General features: G+C 42.3%; 1 protein-coding gene across 2 annotated transcripts in view; it reads right to left on the reverse strand.

The window, feature by feature from the left end:
* TMC7 (transmembrane channel like 7) overlaps nt 1-19,653 on the reverse strand; it is a 43,594-nt gene that overhangs the window by 6,007 nt on the left and 17,934 nt on the right. For both annotated transcript variants that reach the window (XM_039885446.1, XM_039885447.1), the window contains exons 5-13: nt 17,643-17,725; nt 13,403-13,548; nt 10,019-10,166; nt 8,545-8,718; nt 7,290-7,447; nt 5,138-5,255; nt 4,892-4,989; nt 3,046-3,232; nt 1,028-1,158 (exon numbers count right to left, since the gene is read on the reverse strand). In XM_039885446.1, the coding sequence (XP_039741380.1) occupies nt 1,028-1,158; nt 3,046-3,232; nt 4,892-4,989; nt 5,138-5,255; nt 7,290-7,447; nt 8,545-8,718; nt 10,019-10,166; nt 13,403-13,548; nt 17,643-17,725 (1,243 nt within the window). The remainder of the gene's footprint in view (nt 1-1,027; nt 1,159-3,045; nt 3,233-4,891; nt 4,990-5,137; nt 5,256-7,289; nt 7,448-8,544; nt 8,719-10,018; nt 10,167-13,402; nt 13,549-17,642; nt 17,726-19,653) is intronic.

A 19,653-nucleotide genomic window follows, 5' to 3' on the forward strand; every position in this document is an offset into this window, starting at 1 on the left:
GTGCAATTTTTTCTCTTATACTCTTCTATACGCACTATTTGAAATTTATATATACGTGTTACTATAACAATAAAAAATAAAAGTATAGACTCGAGTTAGTTAAAAAATAAAAAGTGAGAGACAGATTCAAAGTTCAAGGATTTTAATTTAAATATGAAAAAACGAAATTCCATTGAGAGTATAAGTCAGGGATTGGCAAACTATATCCCATGGGCCAAATCTGGCCCACCATCTGTTTTTTATGAATAAAGTTTTATTGGAACACGGTCATACCCATTAGTTTACATACTATGGCTGCTTTCGTGATACAGCAGTCAAGTTGAATAGTTGCTATAGACACCCCACGGCCCACAGAGCCTAAATTATTTACTTTCTTGCCCTTTACAGAAAAAGTCTGCCAACCTCTGGTATAAACGGTTATATCCCTGGGGAGTGGCACCACTGGGTTTTGAAACCTCGATTTCCGTTCCTTAGTCCTGAGCATTTCTGCAACTTCCAAATTCCACACTAGACTCTACATTCCTCACGTCATATGTTAAATGTCTTTATACCCCTAGCAACTAGCACGGTGCTTGGCACATAGAAGGTGTTAAATAAATGTTTGCTAAGTGCAAGCCTTCAACTAAAGTGGCAGAAATATGGCGACTTCCTGCTTCTTTCTATGTTTTCCAACACTCCAAGACCATATTTATTTTCATAACCATACGACCATATTTATTTTCATAACCAGAAACAAAGAAATAGTCCAAAAGGAGACTAGAGGGGAGGTCTTAAATGAAGGGAGCTGGGTAGGACAGAACCAAATGGCACTCTCAAAAGCAATGCTGACCCTGCAAGCCCAGGTTCTAGAAGCGAACCGAGACATTCCCAAGTCCAAAGAGAGTTTGCAAAACAAGGGTGGACCTGGCTGAGCCAGGAGTGACCTGCTGACCTCTGCGGGTGGCACGCTGTGAGGAAAGCCCATAAAGAATTGCGAGGGTTATGTCAAGAGGCAGGGAAATGGTCTAGAAAGCCAAGTCGTACTTACTGTGCCATGCTGATTGTCAGAGGTATAACTGCCAAACACAGGCCAATCAGCAACACCAACAGGAAGAAGAAATTAGAATTGGATGCCCTGAACTGCCTCGGGGAAGGTCTGCAGGTGTGAATAAGACTCATCTAAAAGGAGGGAAGGAAAAAGAAAAACGAAATGAAGAGCACGGCTTCCATGAAGATAATAAATGAGCACATTCGCCCATCACGGTGGGGATGTAAATTGGTCTAACCTTTCTTTCTAGACAGTAGTCGACAATATAGATCAAAACGAAACGTGTTTAATCCAGACCTCAACATCTGGAAACTCATCTTGATGAGAAAATAGGAAAAATGGGCCAAAAGACACATATGGAGATGTTCACTGCTACAGTTGGTGGTCACAGGGAATAAACTGGAAGCAACTGAAATAACTAACAACGGGGTCCTTAAGGGTTTGAATGAGTCCCCGAAGTGGACTTCCACAGAGGCCTCGGAATGGACGAGAAGGCGAGCTTTACATCCTATGCGGCGCTGTGGATGAAAAGCGTAGATTCCAGCTCTCTGTCCTTATGACCTTACTGAAGTCTTTTAAAAAGTACCCTTTATAGGGGGTTAAATATGTGTTAATGGATCCATAATAATATACAAATTAAGAGACAGTTACCTTAAATTTTTTATAAGCATATTTATTTTTCCTAGATACTAAAAATAAATATTTCCACGGAGGGAAAGAAGACTTGAATATCAAGGGCGGAGGGGGAAAGAGAGGTATAGTAACAGGCATGAAATTTCTCATTAATATTTCTAAAAGCTACATTACTGGGAGGAGGCAGTAATGAAGTCAAGCCCTTCTGACTTCAGCAGTAGCCAGGACATGTGAGCGGAGGACACTGAGTACCAGGGACCCCTGGTGTCCTGTTTTGGGGCAGCCAGCCAGTCAGGCCTGGAGTGAGTGTCAGAACTCAGCCCAGCACCCATGACCCATTCCATTACCCACACGTTGTCTTTACTGTGCTACACACTGGGAAGCCACTGGCCAACCACTATTTTCTAGAAAGGGTAAAGGTTCCTTTGAGCTTTCTCACGTCCATCTCTGCTTTGGGGACTTCAGCCAAATGAAAGCATCGGAAAATTCATCAAAGGCCAGAACATCCAGGTAGAAAGTTTGGCCCAATTCAAGGCCTTGCTTAACCAGGTTAAATAGCTCTGGAGTGAGATAAACTCAGTTTCAGATCCCAGGAGTCGCTTATAAGCTGTGTGACCTTGGATCAGTTACTTAACCTCTCTGAACTTCGGCTTCCTAAGTGTTCGGCGGAGTAGGGGTACGTGGTATTATCATCATCTGTATTATTACTGTCATTATTATTAATACTATTATTCTTTAACATTTCCGTTTCTGAATCCTCAGGGCTTGGCATAATAGGTAATCACAAAACTTTGGGCTTGTTCACAGAGGGTACCTCTGGAAGAAGGAATAGAAGTTACTGTATACATATCTGTATTGCTTAAATATTTAACATTGAGCATATAGTGCCTTTATCATAAAGAAAAAAGAAGTTCTATTAATAAGCCTAGATAGGTTAGCGATCTACAGGACCACTTCACCCACTAAGTACTCAGTTCGGGCACAAGGCATAGGGCCTGTGAGCTGTCCGAGGACCTACGCAAATAACTGAGACCTGAAAATAAATGCACTGGCCCCAAAATGCAAACAGAAAATTACAAAACTTCATGAAACATCATCAAAATGTACCGCCGTTAACTGATCAACCGCAACTCAGCTCTCACAGAGTCACATATAAACATGAGAGTTAAATCACACGAGCAAAACGATCCTTAACAAAACTCTCAAAATTACGAAAAGGTCAAAATCCAGTCGAAGTCTTTTTTCCAGAATAAAAACACGTGTCCAATAAGGGATGTCGTTTCGATACATCTGACAGGATGTGGTGGAAACTTCAAACATATATATGCCCTTACAAAGTCAAAGATGGTGCAGGGTGTCAGCCCCCCATGCATACCTCTCCTTACCTCTTTCACATAGAAGATGATAATGAACTTCAAGGTTGCAATGGCAGGGAGAAGGGGGGAGAAAAAGGCTCCGATCCAGCAAATGGTTTGCCCATAAACGATCCCCAGAACATTATCAGGAATGGCAAATTCCTGCTGCCCCCAACACTGCATCAGCTTCCAAGAGGAACAATATGTCACCAGGAGCCTGGAAAAGAGGTGGGACATTTCTTCACTTAAACTCTCAGTGTTAGCCAAGGCCAAAGAACCATGTCCACAAGGCGGGGCAGATTCCACACAGACCTCTCGTGAAAACTGGTTACTCACAAGTCTAGAAGATGCAAACTATAGTGAATTCTGGGATCATTAAGGCCAGGGTCCAAGTCTCAGTTCTATAACTTGCCAGCCAAAGAAATTAAGACGAGGCTCATTTTTCTCATCTGGAATGTAGGAAGAACTGTAACACGACCTACTTCACGGGCTTGTGGTGACAAAAAATGACATAGGCAGTCTCTGTGCTCTGGCTCGCCACTCAGCCCTCAAAATCATGTGTATCCACAGAGAAAATGGCTTACAAGGACCCTACCACATAACACGCTGGAATCCTAGAAGCTTCTTACAGACATCCTAGGACCAGGGGCCTGAGATAAATCCACACCATTGTTCACTGTGGCTTTGCCCCATATTAGCAAAAATATTTTGTCAATCCAGCCTCTGCTGATGGGCACATAAAAACAATACGGGCTAGATTGATAAACTTTAAGCCATGGATACTGTGAAATATTATATGGTCCTTAAAATGAATGAGGAAAATACACGTGTCCTGATATGGAAAATTCATATTTTGTTTCTACAGGGGAGAAAAAGCAAGCTGTGGACCAATGTGGATGTACCATGATCCCATCTTGGTGAGGGCAGAAAATGAACACTTATAACAAGACTGCGAGTTTACTTACATATGTATCTATGCATATGTGTGTGTGGTTTTTTTTTTTTAAGGTCTGCTGGGTCTTCCCCAAAGAGTTTACAACAGCCAACACTGAGCAGTGGGGTGGGATTGGGGAGTTAGGGGTATGATAACAAACGAGAACTCCCACTATTCTCCAGACTTCTGTCTTTATTTAAATTTTCAATATTTTAAAATTTTCAATAAGCACATATTCAGGTCATATTTGCGTCATTTTTAAAAAGAACAGTTTCTATTTTAATGTTTATTTTTAAGGGCTTACTGGACTTCTGACATGCCTGGAGAATTTGTACATCTGAATAAAAACGCTATTAAGTGGACAGTATTTCACTTAAGGCTCGAGATTCTGAGAATAATTTAAAAAATGACAGCGTAGTAACGATAACCGTAACGGTGACGGTGAATGTTTTGCTGAATTCCGAGGCCTGAACTATTCTTAGTATTTTTATCTGCATCTTTTCATTTAATCTTCAAACGGTGCTATCAGGTGGGTACCTATGAAACTCTCCCCGTTTCATAGGTGGGAAAAGAGGCACAGTGCTTAAATCACTTGCCCAGGGTCACGTCACTAGCAGGTGGCAGTGCTGGGGCTTGAACTCACGGCAGGAAATATAGCATCTACTGTGGCCTGGAGGGGCTCCACGGACAGGGCCCAGGGCTGTGCTAATGGCAGGAAACCATCTCTACCAAAACCACATGGAAAATGCCTCTTCACCTCGCCTTCGATGCGGCACCCCTGGGGTCGATGGCCCGGAGCTGTCTGAAAGTCACCGGGTGGCGTCAGTAGTTTCCAGGGACTATGGAATCATCTAGTACTTTATGGACAGCAGCTGCGAGCAGCAGTGGGGGCAGGAGCAGGGGTGGGGGGAGATTGAGAGTGAGGGAGCCCTCATTACTTACTTTCTAGGAAAATCCACAAAAAGCGTCACAGCCAAGATGATGATGAGGTCGAAGATCATCAGCTTGTACATTTCCTGCCCAACCTGGGTCTCCCAGCACTGCAAAGACGGGAAGAGACAATGAGACCTGACTCGGGGCAGACAAAGCCAGGTTCTCAGACTCCTCCCAACGTTCTTTCGGCCCCCAGATCCCACCGTCTCTGGACTTGACCCAGTCGGCAGGACACTCCCATCCCCACAGTCTCACCGGGTAGAGTTTCTGGTTGTAGCCACAGAGCTCACAGGAGTAGTTATCACAGGATGTAATCTTGGAGCCCAGGGTGAACACCAGCACACAGATGGTGGCCAGCCGCATGAAGACACACCTGCGGGAAGAGAGGGAGGAGGAGGGAAAGAGGAGGCCCTGGCACAGGCCGGGCCCTGGGAACTGGGGCCAGGCAGCAGAAAGGATGCTTTTCTTAAAAGCAAACCCACAAGGTTCCTGTCTGGGATGATGAGCAAGTCTTGGAAACAGACAGGGGTGATGGTGTCTCGACGTGAGGAATGTACTTAATGTCACTGAGTTGTACACTTAAAAATGGTAAATTTTATGCTAATAGATCGCCACGAGTTTTTTTAAAAGGTGGGGGAGAAAAAGATGAAAAAGCTGGGAATTCCTGAATCTATGATGATATAGCCACACTAAAGAACACGACACATCTCTGAAAAAGAACAAACTGAATCACATACGTATCAACTTCGAGAGCTGTCTGACATACTGAGAAGTGTAAAAAGTACACTGCAGAGTTCTGCACGGATACGATTCAATTTTTAAAAGAAAACATGTAAGCGTCGACGCCAACGAGAAGCACCATGCAGACGAGGGCTGCCTGGGGCGGAAGGAACCAAGAGAGGAGGACTACGTTTTTCTTAAAGATGCTTCTCTCTTCTTTGGTTTGCAATAAAGAATAAAACAGAAACATTAAAAAGGGGGCGGAAGGGGAAAAGCAAGTGTACACCATCTATCTGCTCACACTCCTCATTCCTGAGCATCCTCCTGGTACCGCCTCCTGAGAACCCAGCACCACCAGGGCGGCTTCCATAACCACAGGCAGAAGCAGAATCTCATAAAACATCTGAATCTACACAGTGGTTTGCCGTGACTATGGACACAGAAAACAAAGTTCGCTGTGAAGAAACAGGGAACTCAATCCAGACTCACAAACATTCTACAAGATAAGAGCCCCTTCGCTCCCACAAGTCAATGGACAACACAGCGGGAAGGGAGAATCCTTAAAAGAATAAAAGGGGCCTTAAGAGACACAACCACCAAACACAGCTCATGGCCTCTGCTGGCCTCCTGGTTTGAAGAAACCGATCGTACAAACCCATCTGCAATTCCCTCAGGGAACTGACTTAATTTTTTTTAGGAGTCATGACGATTATGTTAAAAATAAAGTCCTTGTCACTTACGGATGCGCTGAAGTGTTTACAGCTGAAATGACATGTCGCCTGAGATCTGCTTAAAACAATCCAGCAAAACTGGGGGGAGAGCAAATGGAACGAAACGAGCAAAATGTGGCTAAGGGCGGAAACTAAGGGATGGCACACGCGAGGTTCGTGACATCATTCGTTCTGTTTGAAACTTTCTAAAATAAAGAGTTTTTTTTTTTAAACAGGCAAATGCAATCCAAGGCATTTGAGAAACAGAAAGAAAATGCTCCAGTTTCACGGGGTCGCCATCTGGTCCCCTTCAACTCATCTGTGTTTACTCCCTACACCCTACTCTATAGCTGTCATTTTAAAAATTAAACTGGATATTTATTTAAAACGAGAAGCGATATTATAACAGTTTATTAAAAGTCAACTGCAGCATAGACTGTGGGTGACCTGGCCACATTTTCTCCACCCAGGGCCCATGCATGGAAGCAGTGGGGTGGCACTGTGGGCGAGTCAGCACCTGGGAGCCAGCCGCCCTTAGGTGGTAGAGGCTGAATATCTGGTTTGGTGGGAAAATGCTAAGATACTTCCCACACAGACACTCAGAGTTACCCAGTAGGACTGAGCCCCCGCTGCCAACAGCAGCAACTTGCCCGATAACACACCCTTCTCTCTCTTACTACCTCACTCCCCTGGTCATTTCTAAGGTCTTTGGAGTGACACCTCCTCCAAGGGCCCCGCCCTACGCCCTCAGCTGTTAATGTACTGATACGTGAACCAAAAATATAATACTAATGAGTAGACTCTTAAATCAAAGAAATTTCACTGCACGTGCAAACTGTCATTCATTCCTGGGGGCTGTCTGAACGTTGAAGGCGATTCTTGGTTCAGCAGGAAAATGTACCACGATGGATTAGCGATGTCTGCCAAGGGCAAAGGAGCAAGCACGTGGTGATCCTCTTGGCATGTCTAGGCATTACCTGAGGATGGTCAGCCGGATCTCAAAGCCTGGGGAATAATCCTCATAGTGGATGATCTTGGCAAAGATCATTGGGGTGATAAAATTGGCCAAGGTGATCACAATGGAAGGCAGGTACAATATCAAGAGGTTCTCTCCAAAAACCATCTTGTCGATTTCCTATGAAGGTAACAAAACTGGTCAGGAGTATAATAAGGAAAGTTACATCACAAGTGAGTAGACCTTAAAAGAACTCAACTCTACATAAGTCAAGTCATTACGCTATATACCGTAAGCCTATGCAGTGTTATATGTCCATTATACCACCATGAAACTGGAAGGGAAAAAAGCACTCAATTATACATGTTTATTAGCAAAAAAATGAAATGAAACAAAATAGATGTGATGATGGCATCCACTTGAGAGGTTTACAAATCGTTCAGCATAGCTCCTAATCATAAGCCATCTCCTTCCTTGGGTGTTCAAACAGAGGAAACATGACCGAGTATCTTACTAGAAAAAAACGAGCTCTATTGGATTAATTTGGGTGAGGTATAAAAAGAAAATCCATGTATTCTGCATCAATGGTCAGTGTAAAGTATTTTCAAGGCTGTAATACTAATGACTTAGAATAGCCATTCTCTCCTTCTTTCATAATAGACTAGTTAGCCACAAGTATAGCTATCCAGTATAAAACTAAATTTTCTGCCCTCCCTTGTAGCTAGGTACAGCCATCTGACTAGGGATGTGAGTGGAATCATGACCTTGAAGGGAAGGGGTGTGCCCTCCCCATCGCCTTCCCACTAGCTAAAATGTGGCCATGAGGTATCAAGTTATCAAGTACCATACAGAAGAGTTCTACATCCTAAGGATGGCAGAGCCACCAGATGGAGGGAACCTGAGCCCATGATGATTGATTTCATGAAGCGGAACCACTAGAGCAATTAGAGTTTTTAAAAACGCTGTTATTTTAGGTAAACTGAGGCCCCAACTAGTAAGCAGAGGAGTTGGGGATTGCATCGGGCAGTCCAGCTGGATTTGAATATCGTGAATTCTAGAATGAATAAGTATCCTAAATACGCTATTTTGGATGTTTTTTATTTCCATGAAGTGGAAATTGGTCACCTCTGATTTTCGGTTCTCTGTCATATCACCTCAGTTTATATCCCCCTATGTAAACTAGAGGCGATGGATGGCATCTGCCACAGAGGTTTACAAGACACTTAGCATAACGTCCAACCAGAGTAAAAGTGAACTGACTTTCACCGAGTCCTTACTTTTTTCATGTGTTCTTGCGAGAATATAGTTGCCCTATAGATTGCATAAAAACATGCTGCTAAAACAGCCAGAACGATACAGTTCAAAAACAGTCTCAAAGAGTAAATTCGTATAGTTTCTTCTGAGGTCCTGTCTGCTATTTTCTGTCGTATTCTTTCTTCTTCCAGATCTGCCTGAGGACCAAAGAAAACTTAATTAGTGAGCATGGGGGCAAAGGGATATTTAGAGGTGGAACCTCTGATTCATCATCGTTCCCTTCCTCTCCATCTTTAAGACTTTCCTTAAATATTTTTCTTATTTTTTTAATAAATTTATTTATTTAAATTAGTTTCAGTATCTTGGTTAGACATCTATATAGTTCATAAAATAATCTCCCTAATTGCTCCCCTGACCCCCCACTTCGCCAGCGTATTAATGCTCCCTGCATTTCCTATGCTGTGCTCCCCATCCCCGTGACCATCCATCAGCTACTCATTTGTACTTCTTTAGCCCTTCACCCCATTCTCCCAGCCCCAATCCCCTCCCCTCTGTCTGTCACCAAATTGTCCACTATATTTGTGAATCTGTTTTTGATTAGTTTGTTCTTTTTGTTCCTTAGATTCTGAATATAAGTGAAATCATATGATATTTACCTTCTCTGTCTGACTTATTTCACTCAGCATAATAACCTCTAGGTCCATCTATATCATTGCAAATGGTAGGAAGACTTTCCTTAAATATTTATCTCCCCCAACATACCTTCCCACATCAAGCTCAGGCAGTTTTTGTTTCTACTAAAGTCCTAAGTCAAGGAAGGATCCTTTATCTAAGAATCCAATCACACTTTGCAATAACTGTGAAAATATAAATATAACCTATTTATGACATTACTGATATATTATATGTGTTATTTCTTTAAATAGTATATATAGGTGGGTGGCTTTTTTTATAACCCAACCTGGTAGTCTCTGCTTTTAATAGGAGAATTCAATCTGTGCATATTTAGTGTATCAAATCAAATGTGATTTGATTTGATTTCTTCCGTCTTATTTTATTAAGCTTTGATATAATTGTCCCCTCCTCCCTTTTTCTGGTAGGTTCAATCGTGATGCTATTTATTACTCCTTTCCTCCTTATTCATTCAGAAATTTTCTTCTACTTTTTTATATTCTCTCCGCTCGTAGAGAGCATTCCGTCCTTAGTCGTATTTCTCTTGGCGTAAGCGATGTTTGTGACGGGTTCTCATGAAGAAGAGAAATAACAGGGATGGAGGGAAGGCACCATGTCCTCGCACCTACGGCCACGTCCCCACCTCCCTTCCCAACCCAAGTTCACCAGCTCCATCTTCGGGCCTAAGGTGATCAAACTCAGGAAGCTGTTTTCTGCAAAAACTAGAAAGAGGAAACTTGCTAAGTGCTGGGGACAACCTGGCCCCCACCTAGCTCCTCTGCAAGCTACAAGGAAGCCACCAAGAGAAAACTCATCAGCACTCACTCGGAGCTCGTACCGCAGGCTGCTATGCTTCAGGTCCGCCATGCTGCGGTTGGTGATACAGAAGTCCCAGCCAGCAAAGATCTTGTTGCAGTAACTCTGGAAGTGTTCCTCACTCCGGATCAGGTTGATTTTGAACCCTTCCACTGACCTGACCCCGAAACACAATTATGCTTCGTATAAGAACCACAACGAAATTCAGGCCCATGGATGGGCTTTGTCTAGAACAAAACAATTACACATGGCTGCATTCGCCGCCCATTTTGACACGGCCAAGTTTTGGACCATCCTAAATATACGTGGCAGCTAACCGGACATCTCATTGTTGAAAATCGTTTCCTTCCATCCATCCAATGGCTCCCTTCACAACTGGAATAAAATCCGAACTCTTTAACACCGCCTGGAGGTCCTGCATGATGCCCCTCCTCCCGTATGACCACTCTATGTAGCTGTTGCTACATTGGATTTTTTTTCCTTTTCATAAACATACAAACCCCTGCTCCTGCCTCAGGGCCTTTGCACTTACAGTTCCTGCTACCCTCTCCCGGGACGGTTCTTCCCCTGCCTCTCGCTATGGCTGCCTCGTTCCCATCTTTCAGATTTGGGCTCAAATTTCCCCTCCACCACCCCTTCTAAAGATGCAACTCCCACTTCAAGTTAGTCTCTTTCACTTCCTTCATGGAAATGAACCTACTCTACAATTATCTTATTTATCTGTTTATTGCGTATAGCCTTTTACTTGGACTCAATTTTAGATTCCTTGAGGACAGTTACCCGGGCTGCCCTGCCACATTAATGTCTAGAATGCCTGGACCATAATATGGTCACTAGCCAATCTATCCAACTGACGGATACATGAATGAATAAATGACTTAAATAGTAAATTAACCAAATATTTAGTGAGCACCTGTTCAGGTCAGACACAACTCTGTTGTATACTTCATAATTGTTATTTATTCAAATGCTTTCAGGGAAAAAATACACCCTGGCACTTGATGATACAAATCCATCAAATGCCACACACTGTAGATGAAAGAGGGTGTTTTCAGGATTTGCCAGTGAGTTGGTAAGGACATAAGAAGTGGAAGGAATTATAGCGATCAGGCATTCTGCCAAAAGTTCACAGCAAAGAATTTATATCAGAACCACCAAGGATGCTTTTCTAAAATGCAGACTCCCAGGTGGTTGCAGACCCTGAGATTTTTAATTCAGTTGGTCTCAAGTGGGGTCCAGAAATGTGTTATTTTATAAAGTTCCATGGTGATTCTGAGACCCCGTCCCAGCTGAAAACCTCTAATTTAGACCAAACCCACATTGAACAGAAGAGAAAGCTAATGTCCAGAGAAGAGAAAATTATTTCCCTAGAATCCAAGAGTCAGGACTGGGGCAAATTTGATGATGATGATGATGATGATGATGATGATGATGATGATAATTTTAATTTAATTTAATTTAAATTTTAATTCATTTTGCCAGTTGCCAAGCCCAGTGCCAAGTTATTTACCTGCCTTGTTTCAGTGAATCTTCCCATCAACCAGGTGTGTACATTTCATAGATGAACAAAATGAGATTTAAAGAGGTAAAGTCCCATTCAAACCTTGGTCTCTGGACCCCAAAGTCCCTGTTCTTTGCACCTCTGTAGCACTTTGTCCTCCTGGCAGGCGTCTCCCCATTATGTCACGCCAGCCCTCTCTCCAATCTTCCCCCAAAACCAACCAAGGCCCTGGGGCGAGGAGCATAAGCAAGATCTGGAGATGGATTCACTCTTTGGCTAATAAAGCTTATCTCCTCGTCAGGGCCCCTTCCAAGGCCCCGGCAGCACCTCTAGCCATGTGTTCCTATGATCCTGTTCTTACTTTTTCACAATTTTCCAAAGATATTTTTCTATTCTTTGTCTTAAAGAGGGCCCTTCCAAATGGTCTGAACTGCGGGTCCATAACACTTGCATCTGCCCCTGCCATCATCACAGAGCAGCAAAGCCAGAACCCCAATCGGTCAATATTTCTTTCCCAAGCATCTCTCTGCCCCTCCAAATGAGCCACTGCTCCTTCTTGTCCATACGCTGCCCATTTGGGTGGGAAATGGACACACACCAGGCGATTTTCATCTTATAGCTTCTGACTCAGGATATGAGTGTCCAGCTGGGCACTAGGGCTTTCTCTGCAGTGGTGGACCCACGGAGGGCAAACTCAGACCCCCAACATCCTGGTCTCTTCTATGCCTGGCTTGTAGCACTGCTCAAGCCCTCACATGGACAATAAAGTGAGTAAGAGAGGTGCCCATCATGACCCTGTCTGCCTAGCAACCCCCTTGGGACAAAGACACCAAGCTGTCCATTGGAAATGTGTGTTTCCCCTTCCACAATATAGTGTTAGTGCTGGGAAGTGGCTGCTAGCCAGGGACATTTCCCAGCCTCTCTTGCAGTTAGCTATGGTCACGTGACTAGCTGTAGCCAATGGAACAGGAGTGATGCATATCACTTCCAGGCCTAGCCCACGAACACTGTCCACATGATACTACTCCATGGTCGTTTTCTCCCTCCCAGCCCTTGAGAGGAACTTCAAAGCCACATGCTGAAGATGGCTAAACTTTGGCCACCTGGAGTCCCAGAATGAGTGAGAAGGAATCTACCACGGTAACCTATGCCCAACTCAGAACTTCATGCAAGAGAGATATACAACTTCTATTGTGTTTGGGTGGTTGTACCTTTTGGGAAGTTGTTCGTTAGTAATTAAAGTAATTAATATCCCTTGCTTTCTCTTCTTGGGAACTAGCATTTCTCACTAAACCATTGTCTACCATGGAAAATGCCATGTTCTCATGTGACCCAAACCCAGTGGCCATGGTTGGAGGGTCAGGGTTGGGTATCCGAATGAAGCAGAACCAACAAGTCTTTTCAGAGGATTTCTGCACTTGTGACCCAGAGAGTCCACGTAAGGAAGCTGCCACCAAGAGAATCAGACATAAAGAAGCTCTTGCTTTTGGGTGTTTCGAAGTCATATCTGTAATTCAAGTTTCTTCCCTTCTTTGTGCTCTGAGCCACTCAATTCCCCTTTGCCCCAATTAGTCGGAGTTGGGTTTCTGCCATACACAATGCAAGAGAGACCTGGTTAGAATACCCACCAGATCAAAGAAAGGTTGGGGGAAGGGCAGTGGCGAATGTATGCAATAATGATTCAGTAAAGAATGGCAAGGTGCTGCTCCAGCTCCCACATCCTGCCTCCAAATCCCCACAGCCTCCAACACACTCACAAATATTTTCCCCACAAAGCCCAATCCTGGACTCTGCTCATCCTTTGGGCAATGGCTCTCACAGTCCAGGATCTCCAATAAACTCCAGCCATCAGGGTTATTCAAATAAAACACAATGATAAGATAAAACTTTACCTTTTCACTATCCAAAGAAGACTCAGGGCCAGGTAGGCAATTGTGCTTAACAAATAAGCCAGAGGCAAATCGTAGGTGAAGTTCTGAAATTCCACCCCGTCAATGGTGTAATGTCCATAAAAGAGGCAAGTCTCCTCCAAGAAACCCTGAAATGAAGCCAAGGACATGAGGTCAGATTGGTGAGTTCTCTGCAGGAAACCAGGAGACCAGACTCTGCTTCAAGAACTCACATTCTGGTGACACTATTCATCCCTGAATCCCCAGATACTGGAACAATTCCAGAGGTATAAGGGATGCTCAGTTGGTGTTCGGGGAATAAAACACAGATAAAACCTGAGCATTAAAAATACACAGGTATATGATCCAAAAAAAAAATTAAGTAAACAATTTCATGTGTAATAACATCAAAAAGAACAACATACTTAGGAATAAATTTAATAAATGAAATGTAAATTCTATATTCTTAAAGCTATATAACATTGTTTAAAAAATTAAAAATCTAAATAAATGGAAAGACATCCCATGTTCATGAATCAAAATATCCATGGCAATAATCCCTAAATTGATCTATAGATTTAATACATCCCTATCAGAATCCCAGCTGGCATCTTTGTAAAAACTGACAAGCTAATCCTAAAATTTATATGGACTTGCAAGGGACCCAGAATAGCCAAAACGACCTTGAAAAAGAAGAACAAAGTCGGAGGACTCGCATATCCCAATTTCAAAACTTACTACAAAACAATTAGCAGAAGAACAGACATATAAGTCCATAGAAAAGAATTGAGTCCAAAAATGAACCCATACATCTAGGGTTAAGTGATTTTTACTAAGGTAAAAGAATAGTCTTTTCAAGAAATGGTGCTAGGGCAACTGGACAGCCACATGCTAAAAAAAAAAAAAAAAAAAAAAAAAAAAAAAAAAAAAAAGAAAGAAAAAGCGCTTGAACCCTTACCTTTGCATCATATACAAAGGTAAACTGAAAATAGATCAAAGACGTAAGTGTAAGAACCAAAGCTATACAACTCTTAGAAGAAAACAGAGGGCTGAATCTTCACGACCTTGGATCTGACAACGGATTCTCAGATGTGACTCCAAAAGCACAAGCAATAAAAGCAAAAATAAATTGGACTTCATCAAAATCGAAAGCTTGTGTGCTTCAAAAGACACTCTGAAGAAAGTGAAAGCCAATGCAAAGAATGGGAGAAAAATATTGTAAATCATCTATCTGATAAGGTCTTGTGTCTCGAATATATAAAGAACTATTTTAACTCAATAATAAAAAAGATAATCCAGGTTTTAAAAAACGGAAAGAGGATAAAAATAGATATTTATTCCAAGAAAATATACAAATGGTCAGCGTCGGGTGATAGCAAGTGTGGATAAGTATATGGAGCCATCAGAAACCTCACACAGTGCTGGTGAGGGTGTAAAATGCTGCGGTCACTTTGCAAAAGTCTGGCAGTTCCTCAAAAAGTTGAACAGAGTTATCATCTGACTCAGTGATTTCACTCCTAGGTATATACTCCCGAAGAAGAGAATGTATATTTCCACATGAAAACATATACGTGAATGTTCATTGTAGCATTATCCATAATAGCCGAAAGATGGAAGTGACCCAAATATCCATCATAAATGGATCCACAAAATGTGGTATCTCCATACCATGGAATCTTTTTTGGCCATAACAAGGAATTGAAGACTGACAAATGCTACAATATGCATCAACCTTAAAAACGTGCCAAGCTAAAGAAGCCAGAGACAAAAGAGCACGTTATATGATTTTGTTTATATGAAATGCCCAGAATAAGCTTTTCGTAGAGACAGAAAGTAGATTACTGGTTGCTTCTGGCTGGTCAGGGGAATTGGGAAGTGATAACTAAACAGCATTAAATTTCTTTCTGAGGTGATGAAAATGTTCTAAAATTGACGGCGGTCATGCTCGGACAACTCAGTGAGTTTATATAAAAAACCACTGAATTGAACACTCTAAATGGGTGAGTTGTAGGATAGGTAAGTTCCGTCTCAATAAAGCTGTTAGCAAAAATAAAAAATAAATAAAAAGATAGAAAAAAGTGACCTATGTAAAAATATAGCACGGAATAGTCTCTTGACTTCTTATGGAAAGAATAATTGAATACCTCAAATTCCTCTTTGGGTGGCAGGAAAATTCCAGGGGAGTGAGAAAAGAAATATGCAAAAAGCAGAAGCAGTTATAAGGAGAACAGAGATGTTCACCACAGTATTGTTTATAAAGAAGGAAAATGGAAGCAATTTGAATGTCCATCAATAAGGGCCTGGCTAGACGGTGAAAAATCCACATTGTAACGTATTAAGCAAGACCATGTAAGTGCATGAGAAAGGGCGAGAAGGCCATGACCTGAGTGTTAAAGGTTAGGTGACCTCTAGGGAGGTGTACTTCCACTTGTAAGTCTATAAATTCTATGTTTTTTTATGACATCTGAGTAAATAATTAAATTTTTTAATAGAAAAAAATGCAGAAACAGAATATTCCATCTTCTTTTTAACTCTCCCAAAGGCGGGGCACACAGGCCATAAAAACTTGCCCAAAGATATAAAATCTATTTATATTGCCCTAGATAGATATCAGGTCGGTCAATCTCTCCCTCAAAATAATGTAGCATTACAGGGCAAAGGTCCACTGGGCCAGGAAAATGATTTTTCTGATGTAATAAGGAGCTTGGCTCAAATGTTTTCAGCAAAGACAAACCATTGTTAGATGTCTCTGATTCTCTCTCTCTTAGGCCTATTTAAATTTAAATTACTGACAATAAAATTAGAATTCAGTCTTAGCCACACTATCCACATTTCAATTGCTCAAGAGTTAGTGACTACTGCATTTTACAGCACAAAGCCCAGAACATTCTCGTCACTGTGGAAAACTCTTTTGGACAGGGCTGTTCTTTATCATGCATACTTTATTGAACATTGATGATCGAGTGTATTTAAGTCTCCTATAAAATCTTCTGTATAAGGAAGAAGATTATGATATATGGGGAGCTACAAACAAATATCTCTTTGGGGATACATTCTGAAGAAATGGGCTAACAGCAGTTCTGGGATTTGATGCCATTCGATTTTCGCTAGCGGTGTGACCTTGGGTGAGTCACTGAATTTCTTCTTGCACAGTGGACATTTCAACACCCACATGACAATTCCTCTCAGCTGTTTTGAGAAAAACATCAGAGCTGTAAAAACGACTTCTTCAGAATCAAACCCAATAGACAGATTCAATACTTTCTACTTATTTATTCAGAAAGATGGAAGTTCGATGACATGGCATTTTACTACCAGTAACTTTCAGAAAGATATTTTTATCTATATGTATTGTTGAAACATCTAAAGGAGTGGTTCTCAACCAGGGGTGATTGTGTCCCCCAGGAAACATTTGGCAATGTCTGGAGACATTTTCGCTTGTCACAACTGTGGAACTGCTACTGGATGCTGTCGAACATCCTACAACACACAGGACAGCCGCCCACGACAGAATTATCGGGCCCTTAAAGTCCACAGTGCCAAGTTGAAAAACTCTGATCTAGAGGGCAGAGAGGGTAATTTTTCATAGCTGTGATCTTATTTGTTGAAAAAAAAAAAAGGATTAAGAAAATGAAAGTTCACAAGAAATCATCTTTGGGAAAATTAAAAAAAAACTTTTGGAACTATTATAAGAAGGATGAGACTAATTCCACTTGAGAGCAGGGGGTGTTAACCTGGGCTGAACAGACTTTTAAGAGATTTCAGGGAATGCGTATGTGTGTGCACATGTTGTGTATATGGGCATATGTGTGCACAGGTGTACCACGCATGTCTGTATGTGTACTTTCTGGAGAGAAGAGCCACAGCTTTCATCCAGGTGGTCTAGGACCCCAACATTTAAGGGTTTTCGATGTCAGAGAAATGAAATAAATTCTATGTGGATTTATTTCCCCTGAAACTTCTTTCTATGGGAGAACTCAGTATTTTGCTGCAGGTCAATACAAAGGTGGCAGGGACCAGGAAAAGGGCAGTGGCTGAAAGTAACAAAGCTCATTTCCCGTATATTCTAGCAGGCCGAGTGAACGTCATCCTTGCAGATGAAGTCGCTGCAAATCCTGTTTCTTTTCCTGGTACTTGTGTCAATACTGTGTTTGGCTCTTACTGGAGATATTCGGGAAACCGATGTTTAAATTAACCTATCCTCAGCGTACTGAGGGCCCAAGTACAGAATTATGGTACTTACAGTGCCAGAGAGCAAGTCTATGATATAACTGTAAAAGTAAATCAGTCCAGAGCTACTTATCGGGTATACTGTGCATTGAATATCTGTTAAAAAAAAAAAAAAAATTGTCAGTGAGAGCAGTATTCTGGTCTTTCGTCTATCACTTTGTACATATGCGCACGCATGCGTCATAGACATGTATTTGTGGATGTTGTAGTTGATTCTGCAGAACAAGACTGGCGTACAGTGGTGTCTCTTTCCTTATTCTTGCCCCAAACTTTACTGGGATAAATGTTTTCACATTTGTGGTAGGTCACTTGGAACTGTGCTTATATTGGTGTTCCGTGTTTTGGGGTTCATGTTTACACATATTCTGGAATATGTGACTGATATAATTGTTATTCCATTTTGCGTAATCCAATTTTAAAAGATTTCTACGTGTGTGTAAATAAACATGCAGTTTCATTGAAAAATACATCTCTTTACATATGTATAAAAGACCAAGAAATTACTTGAATACCAACTTTAGTGACACTACCTTATCCTTGAACAACTAATTTACTTCCTCTGTTATCAGTCGGCTATCGCTGTGTAACAAATAACCTCGCAGTCTCAGCGACTTAACATACTGGCCATTTATTTTCTCATTCATGGATCTGCAGTTGGAGTTTATTTGGCTGATTCAGGCTGAGCCAGGATGGACTGCAGGGCTTCCAGTTGGGCTCAGGTCTGCTCCACGTGACTCCATTCTGGGGCCCAAACTAAAGAGGAAATGGCTCACCTGGGAGCTGCTCTCCTCATGACTCATCTCGTAAGGGAAGCCACACGAAGCTATTTCAACCTAACACCCCAATAGACAAACACAAGCCACGTGGCCACGTGCAATATCAACGGAGCAGGGAGTACTCTCCACCCACAGTGAGAGGCCCTACAAGGTCATACGAGGGAGCGACAAATTGGAAAAAATAATCCAAACTATCCCTCCTTTTCTGGGCTGGAGTTTCTCCTTCGTTAAAGTGAGAATGTTGAACTAGCTCCTTCAAGGCCAATTTCCCAGCTCTACCGTTTTACCATTCTAACATGCATGTGTTTGTTTATTCATTCAACAATCATAGCTTGGTCGCTACGCACCAGGTAGATTTTGGAGACAAAATGACGAGTAAGAAGCAGCTCCTGCCCTTGAAAAGCTCGCCATCAAGAGGTAAAAAAAGGCAAGTAGCTTTTAGGTTTCTAGGAGGTGCTCAAATGGTTGTATGGACATGATATTCCACGAAGGGAGGAGGGAGACAATCATCCCAGTTGAAGAGGAGCCAGGAAAATGGAACGAGATGTCTGCTACTCCACTCCTCACTCACAACCCTCAAGTCTAGAGGGCCATGGGCCAAATCTGGCCAGCCGTCTGTTTTGTTAATACTTAGTTATAGGAACATAGCCACGCTCGTTCATGACATTTGTCGCTGGCCACTTTTGAGCCATTGTGGCAGCGTTGAATCCTGGCAACAGAGACTGTGTGGCCTGCAAAGCCCAAAATATTTACTATCTGGCCCTTTACAGGAAAAGTTTGCCAACCCACCATGGCCAAGCTTTTTGTTTCTCTAATATGTTTTTTTCCCCAGCTCTTGACCTTTGCAGATGCTGTTTCTCTGCGTGAAGATGCTTCCCTGAGCTCAACAGCTGCCTACTCTTTGCCTTCCTGGGCTCCATTTAAATGCCCCTGCCTTCACAGAGAGCTTTGGGGACCCCTCATCCTCCTGTCTCCAGGTGTGATGTTCCCTCTTGTAGCCTCAGTGCCTGGCTCAAGGCCTGGCACACAGTAGGTGCTCAATAAACACTTGTTGAAATGAAGGAGGGATGAAAGGTGAAGAAAAGGAAGAGGGAGACTCCGATTCTTTTCTTAAGGGATAACGTTTACCAGGTAAGTTTTTTAAAAAAAGCACGTGTGTGTGCAGGGAGAGGACATAATCAGAGAAAACAGTGATGAGAAAGAAGGGCTGTGTGGTGGCCACACTTATAGAGCCCCACTGCATTTTCT

Source organism: Pteropus medius, unplaced genomic scaffold (genome assembly GCF_902729225.1).
Source record: "Pteropus medius unplaced genomic scaffold, Ma_sr-lr_union100, whole genome shotgun sequence".
Classification (NCBI taxonomy): Eukaryota; Metazoa; Chordata; class Mammalia; order Chiroptera; family Pteropodidae; genus Pteropus; species Pteropus medius.